The sequence below is a fragment of the Phytophthora sojae genome (assembly GCF_000149755.1).
Source record: "Phytophthora sojae unplaced genomic scaffold PHYSOscaffold_5, whole genome shotgun sequence".
NCBI classification, from domain to species: domain Eukaryota; phylum Oomycota; class Peronosporomycetes; order Peronosporales; family Peronosporaceae; genus Phytophthora; species Phytophthora sojae.
The window spans coordinates 1,275,079-1,291,967 of NW_009258119.1; the positions used below are offsets into that span (position 1 = coordinate 1,275,079).

General features: G+C 51.4%; 2 protein-coding genes across 2 annotated transcripts; one reads left to right on the forward strand and one right to left on the reverse strand.

The window, feature by feature from the left end:
- Nucleotides 1–266: 266 nt before the first annotated feature.
- On the reverse strand, nt 267–704 carry PHYSODRAFT_507227 (hypothetical protein; the record flags this gene model as incomplete). The annotated part of the gene is made up of 1 exon (XM_009530250.1): nt 267–704. One exon carries the CDS (start codon nt 702–704, stop codon nt 267–269), a length of 438 nt encoding a protein of 145 aa, XP_009528545.1.
- A 7,249-nt stretch (nt 705–7,953) lies between these two features.
- Nucleotides 7,954–8,166, forward strand: PHYSODRAFT_435372 (hypothetical protein; the record flags this gene model as incomplete). Its single annotated transcript, XM_009530251.1, has 1 exon — nt 7,954–8,166. A coding segment is annotated over one exon (213 nt), but the record flags the coding sequence as incomplete, so codon positions are not given.
- Between the last annotated feature and the right edge of the window lie 8,723 nt (nt 8,167–16,889).

Here is a 16,889-nt window from a genome sequence, read left to right on the forward strand (position 1 = left end):
GCTCCATTACTTCTAAGTACAGATTCTAAATGAGTAAGCTGAAGCAATAATAATTATTTCAATCGAAAATGTATTTATTAGTAGATATTAGTTTCCTACGTATTACTGAAGTAGTACTAGCTAAAAATAGTACAAGTTAGAAATATTAATACGTGATTGTAAACAATACAGTAATCTGCCCGAGTAAGGAACGCCTGATATATATAAAGACGCAGAATATATAAATTGATGTTAAGTTGAGTATACTTTCCAATGTACTGATTTAGCTATATCAAAATGAGCTGAAGAGCAGCTTTACCTACGCGTCCAGAATGATTCCAACAGTGGCGTATGGTCGAAGCACTAACCTTTGACCAGGCATCCTCGCACCACAACAGCGCTGTCAACCGGTCGACCTCGTAGGGATTATCTAGCCCTTCACCAAGCCGGTCTAGAGCCTGCATCATCTTGCGGGATAGAATGTGTCGCTTAATACAATGAATGATTCCTTGGTCCTTCTCCAGCGGCCGCCCCAGCAGGACTGCACTTGACTTGATTATGCGGCATATCGTTGTCTTGCCTGGGGCGGCCGGGAGGCTGAACTCCGTCACAGCCCACTCAGCCAGGCCCCTGTAGGAGAGAGCAGGTGTGCGGGCTGCCTTGTCGAGGATGCCCACTTTCTCAGACCAAGTGAGGCGGAGACGCTTGGACGGTGTGGACTTCATGGGTGGAGTGGGGGAGGAGGTGGGCTTGTGGGGCGAGGTGCAAAAGAAAAAGTGCGAGTCTACCACTACGGTACATGTAGTTTGAGGTCTAGTAAGATCGCTAAATGCGCGCCATTTTTCAAACGAGGGTGGAGAGCTGATGATTGGCACTGGATTTTTCACCTCAGTACCTTGCAGTACCTTGCACATCCCCCTATCGCCACATCGACTGAAAAATAATATTAAATATGTGAGGCTATTAGTTATACACCCGTTCCTTATTCGGACAGAATTCTGTATTCATTATCTAAAGAATCAATCAGAAAGACGCGCTGTCCGTCCGTCACAAAATCGTCACGCTTGTTCACTAAGTACGGATCCTACTAAGTACGAGTAGCTACCTAGTGCAGCGAAGGCGACCCCCTTATACGATATTGCGGGGCCGCAGGACCCGCCCCAGCCTCTGTAGTACTAACCTGACATTGAGAGTAGTGCAGCGAGCCGACGAGGCGAGCGGAACGGGGTCGATAAGATCACCCCCGCTTTGATCAATACTATGTGTTGCACCTGCTACCATATGAATCGGGTAACCGCGCAGCGATAGCTACGGTATGTAGTGTGTGTGAAAAAATAGTATGAGCTCGGAAATAGTCTTGATGAGACCACTTCCGAACAAAACACCAGGCATACTGAAACTCATATAAATGTTTCTCACGTAATTTAGTCTCTATGTGAAACATCCTAACCAAAAATAGTATGAGTGAGACCAATACCGTTTCCAGTGTACATGCAGCTTGGCCTGCCCCACTACTTACTATATTAATAATGGAGGGAGGTTGTTTCAATATAAACACATTGTAAGCCATATCAACGCACAGATAGTTATAGCAACACGTAGTCAGTGATAGTGAAGCACATAGTAAGCGTCATGCACGTACAGTTAGCGATAACAGCACGTAGAAAGCGATAGGAGCCCGTAGTAAATGATAGCAGCGCGAGTACATATTGCGCAAGGTAAGCTGAAGGTGGATACAGTATTAACAGCGTGCCCAGCTTATTTTTACTATAATAAAACTGCCGGATTACAACTACCGCGTAGCGGCAGCGCTTGGCTCTCAATGTGATAAACATCCTTCGAAGTATCTGCAACTTGCTAAAAGGCATCGATAGTTTATGTTACGTGTCGGTAGTATAATGAGATCTGAATAGTAGATGCTGAAAGTCAATTAGCTGGAGCTCTATGATAGATTACCTTGGACGCGCACTCCCGCACTAACCATCCCATTTAATGGGTTGTATATACCTGTATGGCGGAACTTGCATAGTGCAACGTGTACTTCATAGATACAAAGTGCGAAGTTGTTACGTTCAATGTCTTAGCGACTGTGGTGCACGTGATGCAGTAAAGTGCCGCTTAATAAACGGATAGGGACGATTCATAAAATAAAATACGCACTTTACCGGTATGGACCATTGAAAATTCCGAAGTGATGTTACCCGCTATGTATATGTACACGGTGCTTTTATAAGAACGGAAGCACTAAGTATATGCTAAGGAGAGGCATAGCGAAGCGTGAACGGTTATTTAGGCTTATACAGGCTATACGCTTGGAACCAACTAACAGAAACCATGGCAGAGTGATACACTTGGTATAATAACACGTATAGAGACTTACGTGAGCACACTAAACACGGGTTGTTTTAGATATGTACTTTGCAGATACGTTGAAGGTTGGGTTGAATAACCGCTACGATGTGGACAGGGTTTACAACAGGACCGACACGATAGAGAATGCTTTATATTGCAACGTGCATCTACTTACAGTAACTCTGACGTGAAGCTGATACCATACTAAGAGACCCCCAACATACAAACACCTTTTTACATGCATACAATCTAAACTAACGACATTTGACTGGGCAGCCCTTACTACTACAACTAACCACATAACTACCGCCCGCGAAGCGGGTGGCGCTCGGCTAGTCTTAAGAATCAATCAGAGCGTCGTTGTCCGTCGGTCGGTATCAAAATCATCACGCTTATTCATTAAGTACGAATCCCTCTAAATACGATTTGCTGCCGAGCGAGCTGCCGAGCGAACACCCGCGTGCGTTCTAGCGGGCCGCCCGGCCCGCCCTACTACATAATTACTAATAACACTGCAAGTAGTGCAGCCGACGAGGCGAGCGGAACGGGGGCGACCATATTACCCCCGCTGTGCCGCTAAGGCCACATACTATTATTACCAACCTTCACGATATTAATGAGCAGTAGCAGCGATAGCGGGGCTCACCCAATGATATAATACCTACTTACAGTGCGAGTATGTAGTACGTTATGGAAGGGATAAACTGGGTCAGCCCTACTACTTAGTAAAATAGCACTGTAGCGAGGTTGGTATAATATAAACACATAGTAAGGGATGATAGCGCATAGCAAGCGATGACAGCGCGTACTAAGCGATAGCCGGGCGAGTACATGCAGTACAAGGGAGTCTGAAGGGGGGTGATCGATATTTCCATCATGCTCAGCCTCGCTGTACTATACTTCTGTAGACACCTTATAGCTGCTGCGGTACTTGGCTATTTTGTTAACTCCTACTATTAATTAAAATAGGCCCACCGCGGAGTAGCAACGATAGCTTCGCTTGCCGTACGACTTATAATAAATACACTGAAGCGAAATTGGTTTAACATAAATACATACTACGATATAGATATGGCTCGCCGCGTAGTTAGCGATATCAACATGTAGTAAGCGGGGACTGCTTGTAATAAGCAAAGGAGTGCGTAGTAATATATAGCAGTGCGAGTGCATGTAGCGGACGAAATTGTTACTGACACGCATAGCATACTTTTACTGTAATACTTGAGGGATGGATATATTATAGCTACAGCGGCTTCATCTTGGGGCGATTTTTTGTTGCTCTTGCTTGAGCGTGTTTCGTATAGTTTTCAGGTACAGTATGTAGCGGTAGGATTATGCCTTAGTGGGGTATTATGACATTCACTGAGCGGGAACTTTTTATCATAGTTTACGCTGAGATTCCCTCTCTAACCATGTTATTGTGGGAAACTGTATTAGCATAACGCAAAAGTGAATTCATAGTTACGCGGTGCAAGGTTCTTACTTTCAATGTCTTAGCTACTATAAATGCAGACAGACGCTAAGATGCTAATGTTTGCTGCGTAGTAGAATAATAAACTGATAGCCACATTAAAAAAATGAGTGTTGAAGCAGGTTACGTAGAAGTTTGTGCACCCCGCAGCTCCAAAGACATTACGGGCCAAACGAAAGGCTGAAGCGACGTTGTATCGGTATTTTAATAAAACATACTTAGTAGATTGCAAACTAAATAACAGAGAGCTATGGTTGCATGACAAACTCAAGAAAAGCACGTACATAGACTTCATTTGGCACGCCGTGCAAGTGAGAATGTTTTACCCTGCAACATGCATCTACCCATAGTCACTCCGACGTGGGAATAGTTTTTTAAGCTGATAGCAGCCACGTAACGTTACTAAGAGTACTTCCGTCACCAAAAAAACCTCTTACATGCACACAATCGAAATGGATAACATTTGAACTGGATAAAAGCCCACCGGAGCGAAGCGGAGGTGGGCGGCCCTATCTACTGCAACTAACCACATAACTACCGCCGCGTAGCGGCGGCGCTCGGCTAGTCCTAAGAATCAATCAGAGTGTCGCTATCCGTCCGAGAGTAGATCACGCTTATTCGCTAAGTACGATTCCCACTAAGTTCGATTTGCTGCCGAGCGTAGCGAAGGCGGCCCCCAGTAATGGCACAAACAACTTTTGCTGCCGACCGTAGCGAAGGCAGACCATCTAGCGGGACCGCAGGGCCTGCCAAATATTATTAACTAATAACACTGCGAGTAGTGCAGCGAGCCGACGAGGCGAGCGGAACGGGGGCGATAAAATCACCCCCGTTCGGATCACCGCGTTAAACCATAGCGATAGGTAGCTGGGCCTGCCCTACTACTTAGTATAATGGTAAGGTAGCTAGGTTGGTTCATATAAACACATTGTAAGCCATAGCAGCGCATAGTTAGTTATAGCAGCACGGAGTCAGCGGCAGGCACGTATAGTTAGCCATAGCAGCACGTAGTCAGCGATAGGAGCGCATAGTTAAGCGCTAGCAGCACGTAGTGAGCGGCATGCACGAATAGTTAGCGATAGCAGCACGCAGAAAGTGATAGGAGCGCGTAGTAAGTGATAGCAGCAACGTTGTAAGTGGTAGCAGTGCGAGTACATGTAGCGCAAGGTGGTTAGGTATTAACAAGGAGCCGAGCTTATTTTACTATAATAAAACTACAGGGACAAATTAACTACAACTACCGCGTACTTGGCTCTCAACGTGATAAACATCCTTCGAAGTACATATCTGCTATTGCTAGAAGGGGTTCATGTGTGTGTGAATAAGGTGTATTTAGGTTACTTACACTACGCTGGTATTTATTCTTCCTACCGCGCCATGCTGAACCTGAACTCCCTTCCGTTCTCTGTATAGCATTGGAGATCGGATACAGGCTAAAGGCTAAAAGTGGTTCATGCATCGATAGATTATGTTATGTGTCGGTATGTAGTATAATGAGATCTGAATAGTAGACGCTGACATTCAATGAGCTGGAGTTCTATGATAGATAACCTTGGACGCGCTCTACCTGTATGCTAAACGCTGGAAACGGAACTTTCATAGTGCAACGTGTACTTCATAGATACGAAATGCAAAGTTGTTACTTTCAATGTCGTAGCGGCTGTGGTGCAGGTGGTGCGCTAATGTGCTTATGTACTCCGCTTAGACTAATACTTAAATAAAAATAAGTTTTGATGAGGCCGCATTATCGCAGCCCGAAGTTGAATACATTTATGGATCATATAAATGCCGAAACGATCCCGATATGTATATGTACACGATGTTTTAATAAGAACGAAGCACTAACGATATGCTAAGGAGAGGCATTGCGAAGCGTGAATTGTTATTTAGGCTTATAGCCTTGATACAGAATGTAAGGCTATACTCTTGGACCAACTAACAGAAACCATGGCAGAGTGATACACTTGGTAAAATAACACGTATACATACTTATGAGAGCACACTAAACACGAGCTGTTCTAAATGCAGATACTTTGTAGTTTGGGTTGAATACCTGCGACGATTTGGACATGGTTTACAACACAGTACCGTGCGATAGAGAATGCTTTATATTGCAAGTGCATCTACTTATGGTAACACTGACGTGATGAAGATGATACCAGCCACTTTTAACCATACTAAGAGTACTCCCAACATACAAACACCTTCTTACGTGCATACAATCCAAATTAATGACATTTGACTGGAAAACAGCCCACCGGAGCGAAGTGGAGGTGGGCGGGCCTCACTACTACGACTAACCTAAACTTACCGCCGCGTAGCGGCTAGGCCTAAGTATCAATCAGAAAGACGCGCTGTCCGTGTGTAGATCACGTGAATTCCTATTGGCTGAAATTGCTGCCGAGCGCAGCGAAGGCGGCACACTGTACCTTTTGCTGCTGAGCGCAGCGAAGGCGGTCCCGTCGCCGAAGGCGACCCCCTCATACGATATTGCGGGGCCCTCTGACGAATGGCTTGATGGATCGTGCCTAATTGACGTTCGAGAATTGAAAGGGCCAGCGACTGGGCCGCTCCGTCAATGGATTCGAAACCAGAACGGCATTTTTTGCGCTGAATGGCTACCGTGGATGGAGATTCGGAGCCTTGTGTTATTTGACGGTTCTGGAGCGCTGACAGAACCTTCGATTTGTCACTCCAGCCTAGCGGATCGTGAAACTCGTGTTGGAGATATTGTTCGGTGGTATCACGTCGAGGAAACACACATGGCATTTCAAATAGCAAAGACTGGGTTTGGTGTCTCCAGTCCTTCGCAAGCTTACAGAATGCACGTTGCGCAGTTAATTGGATTCCTACTTCTCAACATGCCTGAGCTGACTCATGGATCGATGAATCTTAACTAGGTGCGACTACTGACAAAACATACCGACCACCCTTATTCACTTGAAGTGCTGCTTCCGGATCCAACTATGGCCAAACTGACCATTATCGGTAGCCCTGAGGCACGCTACTTCCCAGTCTCTGGGGGTCACAAAGCTCAGCAGCTCCTGGGTGTACTTCAAGAATCGCTAGGATCCGCAACAGAGGTCACTAGGTTTCATCTCCACCCTCAATTAGACCGCCTCGCCTGTTTGTGGGCGGGGAAGCAGCGATGGAGCTGCACACGGAAATCAATCAAGCTACGAGCGATGGATCGCAGCACCAACGACGTCACGGTTGCTTTGGAACAGCGGATGAGCGCCAGGAAAGATGAGGACCCGGTGGTCCATGCAGCACTAAAGTCGATTTCTTGGAAGCAAATTCGACGTTGGCCAGGTTTGGATGTATGGGTAGAGCGGCTCGTGTATCGTCTCAAAACTCGCAGTGTTAAATGTTACGACCGACTACAGCGGAGACTGGGGTGCCCGCATGACTCGTGCGTTGGGAATCCGTATACCACCCTCACACACATTTTTTGGTAGTGCACTTCTGCGGCGACGTTATGGGCGGGTTTCATAGCGAGATGGACTCAGCTCGGATTAGAGGCAACTTTACGCAACCAAGCAAGCTGTTTCACTTTCCACCTTGCTACTCTCCCTGGAGGGTTTATTGATCGTTCGAAGGAGGAATTCTTTTGGTTATCTTCCGAGTCCAAGGAGGCTACTAATCTGCAACTACATGGAGCGGCAACGGACTGCTGGAGGCTTGGAGTTGTTACAGTCCTCAAAGTAATTTGGAAATGGAGGAATGATCACTATGCTGCTGTTACTTCGCTGGCGACCTCGAAATACAAGGCCATTCTCAGGGCTCGGCTCAAGGACTCGTATTGCACTGTTGAAAACGCATATCGCGCAGCTGGCCGATCACGGGCTCACATGCGGGCGATACATACTGTCGTTGGAGCACTCAACGGACATTGGAAACATACTTTGTTCCACATAGAGGGTGGGTCGGCACAGTTTGTGTTATTTTTTGACGGTGGATCTCGTGGGAATCCCGGACCAGGGGGCAGTGGAGCAGTCATCCTGAAGGTCGACAGCGATTCTAACACGGGTAAAGCTGTCTGGGCGGCTAGCATGTCGTACGCGGCACCAACTACTACAAATAACCAAGCGGAGTACCGGGGACTACTCCAAGGACTCCTTCATGCTCAGCGAACTCCGACATTGAGACCACTACACGTCGTGGGAGACAAGCAGCTTATTTTACGACAACAGCTACACCGGACGGCACCAAAAGCTGCCCATTTGCGCACTTTGTATCAAAGATGCAGAGTGAGTGCCGACAAATGTGGTGTTCGATCATGGTCTCATCACCTACGAGCCTTCAACAAAACGGCTGATGCTTTAGCCAATCTGGCAATGGACACAACCTGCAGCAGGCAGCTAGCCTTTGACATCGAGGCGGGCCCGAATGGAGTCTGGACAGCTGCTCTGGATTTCTTTCCTGGAGACCTACAACATTGGACGGCAGGAGCGGCAAATGCTGACTTCACACCAACTTCAGCTGCATCGTCCACCCTATAACGGACTGTACCCTAGAAGGGTAAATGAGCGGATGCAGGAACTTTGTATTAGAAGTCGTTAGGTTCTAAGTGACTACATTACAAAAAAAAGATATTGCGGGACCGCAGGGACCGCCCAACCTCTGTAGTAGTAACCTGACATTGAGAGTAGTGCAGCGAGCCGACGAGGCGAGCGGAACGGGTCCGCCACTGCCGTAGCGAAGCGTAGGCAGCCTGCTCCAATAGCGGGGCGAGCATAGCGAGCGAAGCGCCAACTAACTAAAAATCCCCGCGGCGTAGCGGCGGCGCTCGGTTAGTTGCCATCAAAGACAAACTGGCGCATGCTCTCTCGTTTCAGATTCGACATCTCGGTTGAATACAGGGATGAGTATTGTAAAGGAATCCTTCATTCACGAGTATATGTTGCTTGCAACCCGTGCGCGGCGGCCGCGGGGCGGGCGGCGGTAGCACACCCGCTGGTTACCGCAAGCAACGTGGCCGGCAGGCTACCTCGCCGGCGGCAAGGCTAGGCCCCCGTAAGGGGAACGATTTGATTGGATGAAAAGATATATCCTGAGATAGTGAAGCTGAAAACCGAGTTGAGCAATAACACTATTGTGGTTTTCAAATATGAGGACCCTTCTCACTGCAAAATGCATGATGACAAACCGAACCTTGTCATCTTGAACGTGTCTTCGAAGAGAGAGAGCAACTCTCTTCGTGCTTTGGTTGATTCGGGCGCGTCGAACAACTTTGTTCGACTGCGAAGTCTATCAAGGCTTGACTTCGAGGATTTAAAGATACCTCGAAGTATGCTGGAGGTACGACTGGCAACGGGTGCCGTCGTGAAGACCGAGAAGCGCATGGTACGCGTGCGCTTCACGTATGAAGATCACGATTTTGTCGAGACCTTTATCGTCCCGGATCTGGACGATAAGTTTGACATTGTATTGGGCATGCCGTGGCTTGCACGGCATGATCCGGTCATCGATTGGGAGAAGCGCACTCTCGTGCGCTTCGGTCGCGACAGCGGAACAGTGAGCGATGGCCCTGTTGCCGCTACGCACGCACCGACAAGTGCGCGCGACTCCCCACTCGAGACAGCGCCTTATCCCACTGTCCCGGAGCGCCCTGGACGCGCGCGAGCACACGCGCAAGAACAGCTAGCGTCGGCGTTGCCGCCGACAGCTAATGAAGGAAATTTGTTGACCTCGGAGGCCGACACCCGCTTTTCAGCGAATCAGGAAGAGTCTCCGACCTCAAGGGGCACGGATGACGCAGGCGAGTCACACGCTTCAGCCGTGGAGGCTGACGCGAATCTGATTGGATCAGGTCTGGCCAATAATATGAGCCAAGGTGACGTAACGCCGTCGACTCCGGGAGTCGATGGCTTGGGTGAATCTGATTCGTCTGCTCGGGGAGCCGACGCACCCTACGTAATGGGGGTCTCCGCCAATGGTTGGCGTCGAGGTACTAAAGTCGCGACGGGTCCGGGAACCGGCGCTGCGAAAAAGAATTTCGCGTCGACTCCGGGAGTCGACGCACCCTTTGTAACGAAGGGCTCCGCCAATAACAGGCGTCGAGGTGAAGATGACGTGTCGGCTCCGGGAGCCGACGCTGCAGGCGGTGCGGACGGTTGCAAACGTCCCGCACCGGAAAAACTTGCATGCTGTCGTGCAGCCGGGCTGCACGACGAAGCGCCGGGCGACCAAGCCGGGCTTGAAGTCGCTCGCCCGCGGGATGAACCCGCCGGCGGTACTGAAGAAGAACACCCGTCCACGGCTGGGCCTGGACGAGGTCAAGAACCAAGCGGAGCCGGGCTCCGCAAAACAAGAAGACGGCGCATGGGAAGATCGCTGCGCAAGTCTCGGCCTGGGGCCGAGACGCTACAAGAAATGTCTGCCGGGCAGACTGAGGCTGAGAAGCCGGACGTCGAGACGTTGAACGTCTTGACGCGTACCTGTGCCGGATTCCGGTACAGGGAGATGACCCTCGATAATCCTCCGACGCAAGCGTCGGAGTTGACTTCGCTTCCAGTCATGAGCTGGAAGCGCTTCGCGCGTGACTTGCATGATGGACGCATCGAGCAAATATGCATTCTCTCGGACGCCGAGAGAACGAAGAGCGAGAATGAAGAACTGAGGCAGTTCTTCATGGAGAACACCACTGAGAGCGAATACACTCTCCGTGCGAAGACGAAGAAGGAGCGCTTTGAAGAGCAGAGCTGGGACTCGTTGAAGACGAGTCCCTACTACGAGATCTTACGGGAGTACGCGGACGTACTTCCGGAAGAGATCCCTGCGGAGCTTCCGCAGGATAAGGGCATCCAGCACGAGATTGATCTCGTGCCGGGGGACGAAGTACTGTGTCACGCGGCAGTGGCCACTGCCGCGAGAGCAGGTCAAGGCGATCGACGACTTCTTTGAGAGTCGTCGTAAAGCTGGACAAGTGCGGGAATCGAAGTCCCCGCACAGTGCTCCGACGTTCTGTGTCAAGAAGCCATAGGGCGGCTGGCGCATCGTTCATGCATACAACAAGCTGAACGATGCGACGATACCGGCGCAGACACCGATACCGCGAAAAGATGTCATCATCGATTCGATGGCCAGGAGCACTATCTACAGTGCTCATGATCTGCACGATGGGTTCTATCAGATCCTCATGCGTGAGAGCGATATCCCTCTCGCGGCTGTGAGCACGCCGAGCGGCATGCTCTGGGAGTGGCTAGTGATGCCGCAGGGTCTAAAGAACGCCCCTGCGACCTTCAACAGGTGCGTGACGCACATGTTGCACTCGGTGCGCGACTTCGCACCGAGATACTTCGACGATGTGTTCGTCCACAGCCGGGCTGCGGACGGGATGAGCGATGTTGAGATGCACAAGGTGCATCTCCGGAAGCTGCTTGCGCTTATGCGCAAGCACAAGCTCTATGCGAACCTGAAGAAGTGCATCTTCGGGGCGAGCGAGATACCCGTACTCGGGTGTCTCGTTGGGAAGAACGGTGTCCGCTCTGACCCTGAGAAGGTCAGAGTGATCAACGAGTGGCCGACGCCGTCGTTCGTCAAGGAATTGCGGCAGATCCTTGGCTTGGCCACGTACTTGTTCAAGTACGTGAAGGACTACGCGGGCATGATACGCCCGCTGTCACAGCTCCTAAAGAAGGACGCCGAGTGGGTTTGGGCTGCTGAGGGTCAGCAGGCCTTCGATGCAGTCAAGCGGGGCTTGACTGAGGCGCCGATCTTGGCGGTGGCCGTCCGAGATCGCCCATTCCACGTTGTGTGTGACGCATCCGACTTCGCAATCGGATGTGCGTTGATGCAGCACGATCACGAGGGCCGTGATGAAGTACGCAGTCGCGAAGTTCCGAGTGTATCTACTCGGAAGCAAACCGTTCGTGGTCTATACGGACCACGCGTCGCTGCGGACAGCTGTGAAGTCGCCGCACATCTCGCAACGGATGGCGAGATGGCACTCATTCTTCGCCGAGTACAACTTCCGGGTTGAGTACAAACCCGGAAGACTCAATGTGGTGGCCGACGCGCTCTCGCGTCGACCTGACTACGCCACGACTGACGCCAACGTCAATGCCATTAACGCCATGCGATCGAGCACCCCGACGTCGTCACTGTTGGACGACGTGAAGGTCGCGTGCGCGCACGACGCGGATGCGGAGCTCTTGCTGGCCTACGGCTCAGCGCCTTCTGACAAAGCTCGTCAGAAGCTGCCGAAGCATCTTCGTGCTCGTGCACACCGTTATCGGGTGCACGACGGGTTGTTACTCTACAGAGCAGTCGACGACAACGCGGACCGCGTAGTCGTGCCCAATGACCATGACCAGCGACTCAGGATCATGTATGAGTATCACGATGCACCGACTGCGGGGCATCCGGGCCGTGAGAAGACATACCTTCTTCTCACGCGAGACTTCTACTGGGCCCACCAGTACAAATGGGTGCGCAAGTACGTCCGTGCTTGCGAGGTTTGTCAACGTGTGAAGCCTGCGCCTTTCGCGCAGGCTCCCTTGCAGTCACTGCCGACTCCGTCGGAGTGTTGGCAGTCCATGTCTTTGGACTTCGTGTTCGGTCTTCCCCCGGACAGCCAGGGGAACACGGGCGTTGTGGTCTTTGTTGACCGCTTCAGCAAGATGGTACATCTTGCTGCGGTACCCGCTGAAGTGACTGCGAAGCAGACGGCACGTCTGTTCGTTGATATGGTGTTCAAACACCATGGCATGCCGATCGACATTGTGTCGGATCGAGACCCGCGCTTCACTGCACACCTTTGGCAAGAAGTGTTACAATTCTTGGGAGTCAACTTTCGATGTCGACTGCGGACCATCCGCAGACGGACGGGCAGACCGAGCGCGTGAACCGCGTGCTCGTAGACGTGCTTAAGAGCTACGCTCACTCGTTCCAACACTGGAGCGAGTGCCTGCCGATGGCGGAGTTCGCCATCAACAACTCGGTACATGCCTCGACCGGGCATACACCATTCTACGTGAATGCCATCAGGCACCCACGCCTCCCGAGTCTCCTCGGGATGGTTGCTCCTTCCGTAAGTGGGGGAGGATCTCCGACTGCAACGCAGCAGCCGCAGAATGCCGCTGACACTTGCACAGTGTCAGTCGCAACGACACGAAGTAAAGCCAAGAACCGCGCGTCTGTGCCCTGCACAGACGCCGACAAGCGCACGAAGAACGTGTCTGTGCGGGGCACAGACACCAACAAGAAGAAGAAGAAGAAGAAGAAGAAGAAGAAGAGCGTGTCTGTGCGGGGCACATACACTGACAAGAACAAGAATAAGAAGAGCGTGTCTGTGCAGGGCACAGATACCACGAAGACCAACGCAGAGGCAGGGCCTACTGCTGGAAGCGAGCCGAACGAGCTCAGCTCGGACGCAATTCACTTCGTACAGCGCAGACAAACCGTCATTCGGTTTGTCCAGGACGCTATCGCAGCTTCTGTTGACCGACAGCAGCTGAACGCAGACAATGTTGGCAGGGGCAACACAATGAATTCGAGAAGAGTTCATTAGTCTTGTTAGCTATTCAAACCTGCCTAAACATGCAGTTTCCGACTTCGGGGTGAGCAAGCTCGCCCCGCGCTTCATCGGACCGTTCACTGTGCTGGCACGGCACGGCAACGCCTACACACTGGACATACCGTCTAGTATGCGCCTCCATCCGACGTTCTACGTCGGACGGCTGAAGCCATACCTGCAGCACGAGCTACCTAGCTCGACTGAACCGAAGCAGAAGACTCGGCGGAAGCCGTTATCCTCTCCAGCGCGAAGTCGCGCTGGAGCAGCGGGTCGGGCTAATGGTCCAGCTCGGCCGGAACGATCGAGGCGGTCTGGGAGGCCGCCGCAACCTGAGTATACTTCAGAGCGCCGAACCCAGCGCTCTAGAACTACTCCACGACCGGAACTCGGTCGTGGGGAGACGCGAGATCAGGGTCAACACCAAGTTGACCACACACGGGGCGTGTTTCCACCACCACCGCCGCCAATTCGTGACGCACACGGCTCAACTCGATGGATAATTGAGCGGATTGTTGGTCACAGTATCCCGAGAACGAACAGGCAACCGGTTCGTTTTCGTATCCGTTGGAGAGGATTCCCTCCCAACCACGATACATGGGAGCCGCGGAACGTCTTGCTCGAAGACGTCCCGGACATGGTGAGGGCATACGAAGCCCACCATGGGCTACATACTGGAACGTAATGCGAGCGCTGCTGTTAACAGCAGCGCCCGAAGACACTTCGAGGGCAGACATAGGTTCCTGCCCCCGCGGCAGCGACGCGCTTCGCACGTAGCCGCGCATGCTACTCAACAGCAGAGAGATTCTCCGCTGCTGCGCCAGCAGTCTTCAACTACGACGCGCTCGTTCTATTACGAGCGCGCTCTCTTCAACGTCACGCATTGACCAAGCGGTCAATGGTGGTTGACGTGCCGAGACCGGCACGTCTAACCTTGACGGGGGGATGGTGTAACGGGGTTACACGCACAAGTGGCTACAGTCACTTGTTTCTCTAACAGATGCGATGTCTGTTAGAGGTTTGAACACTTCCTCGACCTTGGTGTAAGGTACACCAATGGCTACATACATTTACGACCACCACGACGGGTGGTCCATGCACATTTAGGATTCCTATTGGCTGAAAGCAGCATCTTTTAGCCAATGCGTGACTTGCATATTAGCAGAATCCTGCCAACCAGCCGTTGGCAAATTCCTAGTTTAGAACATTACATTTAGAGGAAGTCAGAAACATAAAACAAAAATAGCAGTTCTCATCTTTTACCAAAACCCGCTACTTGGAGTCTTTATCTTGTTTAAATTATACTCGTGGATCTCGAGTATACTTAACTCAAGTAAAAGAAACCTACGCTTCCTCATACACGTGCGCATATGTGTAAGCCGTAGTAGTGAGCCAAGGTAGGCCCACTAAGGGGGTCCAAGACTTGCCGTTCCCGACGACACTGAAAGGCGATCAGAGTTTCATGGGGAGTCTGAATTACTACAACAAGTTTATTGAAGATCTACCTGTGATCGCGGCCGTCTTGTACGAGCTGACTGAGGAACAGGTGAAACTCAGGAGAGACCTGTCGAGAGCCCAGGAAGCCTTTGAAATCCTGAAGCGCAAGATTGTTTCGACTCCGTTACTCAGACATCCTGATCGTTCAAGGTCCTTCGTGATTATTCCCCACGCTAACCCGTGGGCAGCATCCGCTGTGTTGGGCCAGGAGTACGACGGGATTGTGCATCCGGTTCGATTCACAGGTCGCGTCCTGAATGACGCTGAGCTGCGGTATCACATTGCAGAGAAGGAGGTGATTGCTATCCTGAGAGTCCTGGAGGTGTTTCGCACTCTGGTTGAAGGCAGCCCTAAGATCGTTGTCTACACGCGGTACTCTGTGTTGAAGTGGTTGCTGACTTCGCAGTCGGCAGACGGTCGAACGGTGAAGTGGGGTCTGAAGTTGTCCCACTGGAACCTAGATATACGCAGAGTTCAACGCGATGAAGACGGCTTGGCTGCAATTGTGGGGGCGGGTATTACTCCCAGAGAACACTTGGATGAGATCGCTGAAAACCTGATCCCAGCCAAGGGGTGCGTCAAACCTCCAGTGCCTATCAGTATGGAAATTCTGGAAGCGGACTACGAGGGGTGTATTCTGAGTTTCGATGGCGCCGCTAAGACTTCCACGTGACAAGGAAGCTGCGGCTGCATTATGTGGCATGTCCCCGGGTGGGAAATCCTGGATGCCCAGGGATTCATCCTGGAGGACGTAACTGTGAATGACGCTGAGTATCATGGACTTCTGAAGGGCCTCACTCTGGCGATTGAGCGTGGAATTCAGGATATCGTTGTGGTTGGGGACTCCAGGATTGCCATCCAGCAAGCCCAGGGTCTCATCAACTGCAATCAGCCAAATCTCCAGAGGAAGCTGGCCGAGTATGAAGTGCTGACGACGAAGTTCAAGTCTGTGCGGCTGGTGCATGTCAAGCGAGAGTTCAACCAGGCGGCAGACTACCTGACGTCTAAAACCCTCGCGCTTGGCAAATCCTGGAAGGTGGAGGATGCTGATGAACGAACACATCTGCAATTAGTGTCCAGGATTCACGAGAAGTTGGTAAAGCCGAAGGTGTTATTGAACGTTGGAATTCAGGGGAGTGATTCTCAGGGTGTCGAAACTCTGGATATCCCTGGACCTGAGTGCGCTCCGTTGCCTGTGGCGGCCAGTGTTTGCAGTAATGACTCGGGCGCAGACTCAGGAGATCGAAGCTCAAAGCGAACCCATGGGGCCTCTGGAATACCAGGCAGAACGCTGGCGACGCATCAAAGTGCACCAGGACAAAGATGATCACCTGCTGCAACTCAAGGATTTCCTGAAGGGCGACACGACGAAGCTGTCGCACGCTTAAGCCAGGAAACTCGCGAAGGTCGCTGATGATTTCGTGTTGGATTCCAGAGAAGTCCTGTACCGCTTGAGTCGGTCTACCAGAGATCGACCCCGAGACATGGTTGACGAACTCAGACTCGTGGTGCCGAAAGCTCTGCGACCGGATATCCTGCATTACGCTTACGAAGATTTTCAGGGTGGGCACCAGGGGATCACGAGGACGTACGAGAAACTACGCTCTGAGTTCTATTGGCACGGCATGTACGCTGACGTTGAAGTCTTCGTCAAAGAGTGTGTGGATTGCGCAAGCGGCAAGGGGCGCCCTCAGAACCCAGGGCCTTCCCCTGGGAACATCGAACCGAGGCGTCCTTTTGAAGTTGTGCCCATGGATTTCGTGACGCATTTGCCTAAGTCGGATCGTGGGAACACGTTCTTGTTGCATTTTCAGGATGCGTTCTCAGGATTCGTCATGTGTAAACCCATGAGTTCCACCACAGCTCAAGATGTCGCCGAAGTGTACGAAGAGCAAGTCTTCAGGAGATTCGTCGCGAGCTCGATGCTGAGGCACGACCAAGACCCAAGGTTCATGAGCGAGGTGTTCACGCGCTTCCGTGAATTTCTGGGTAGCAAGCAGCGGGCCACTCTGGCGTATCGCCCCCAGGCGAACGGACAACAGGAGCGGTCGGTGCAGACTGTCGTGCGCAGCA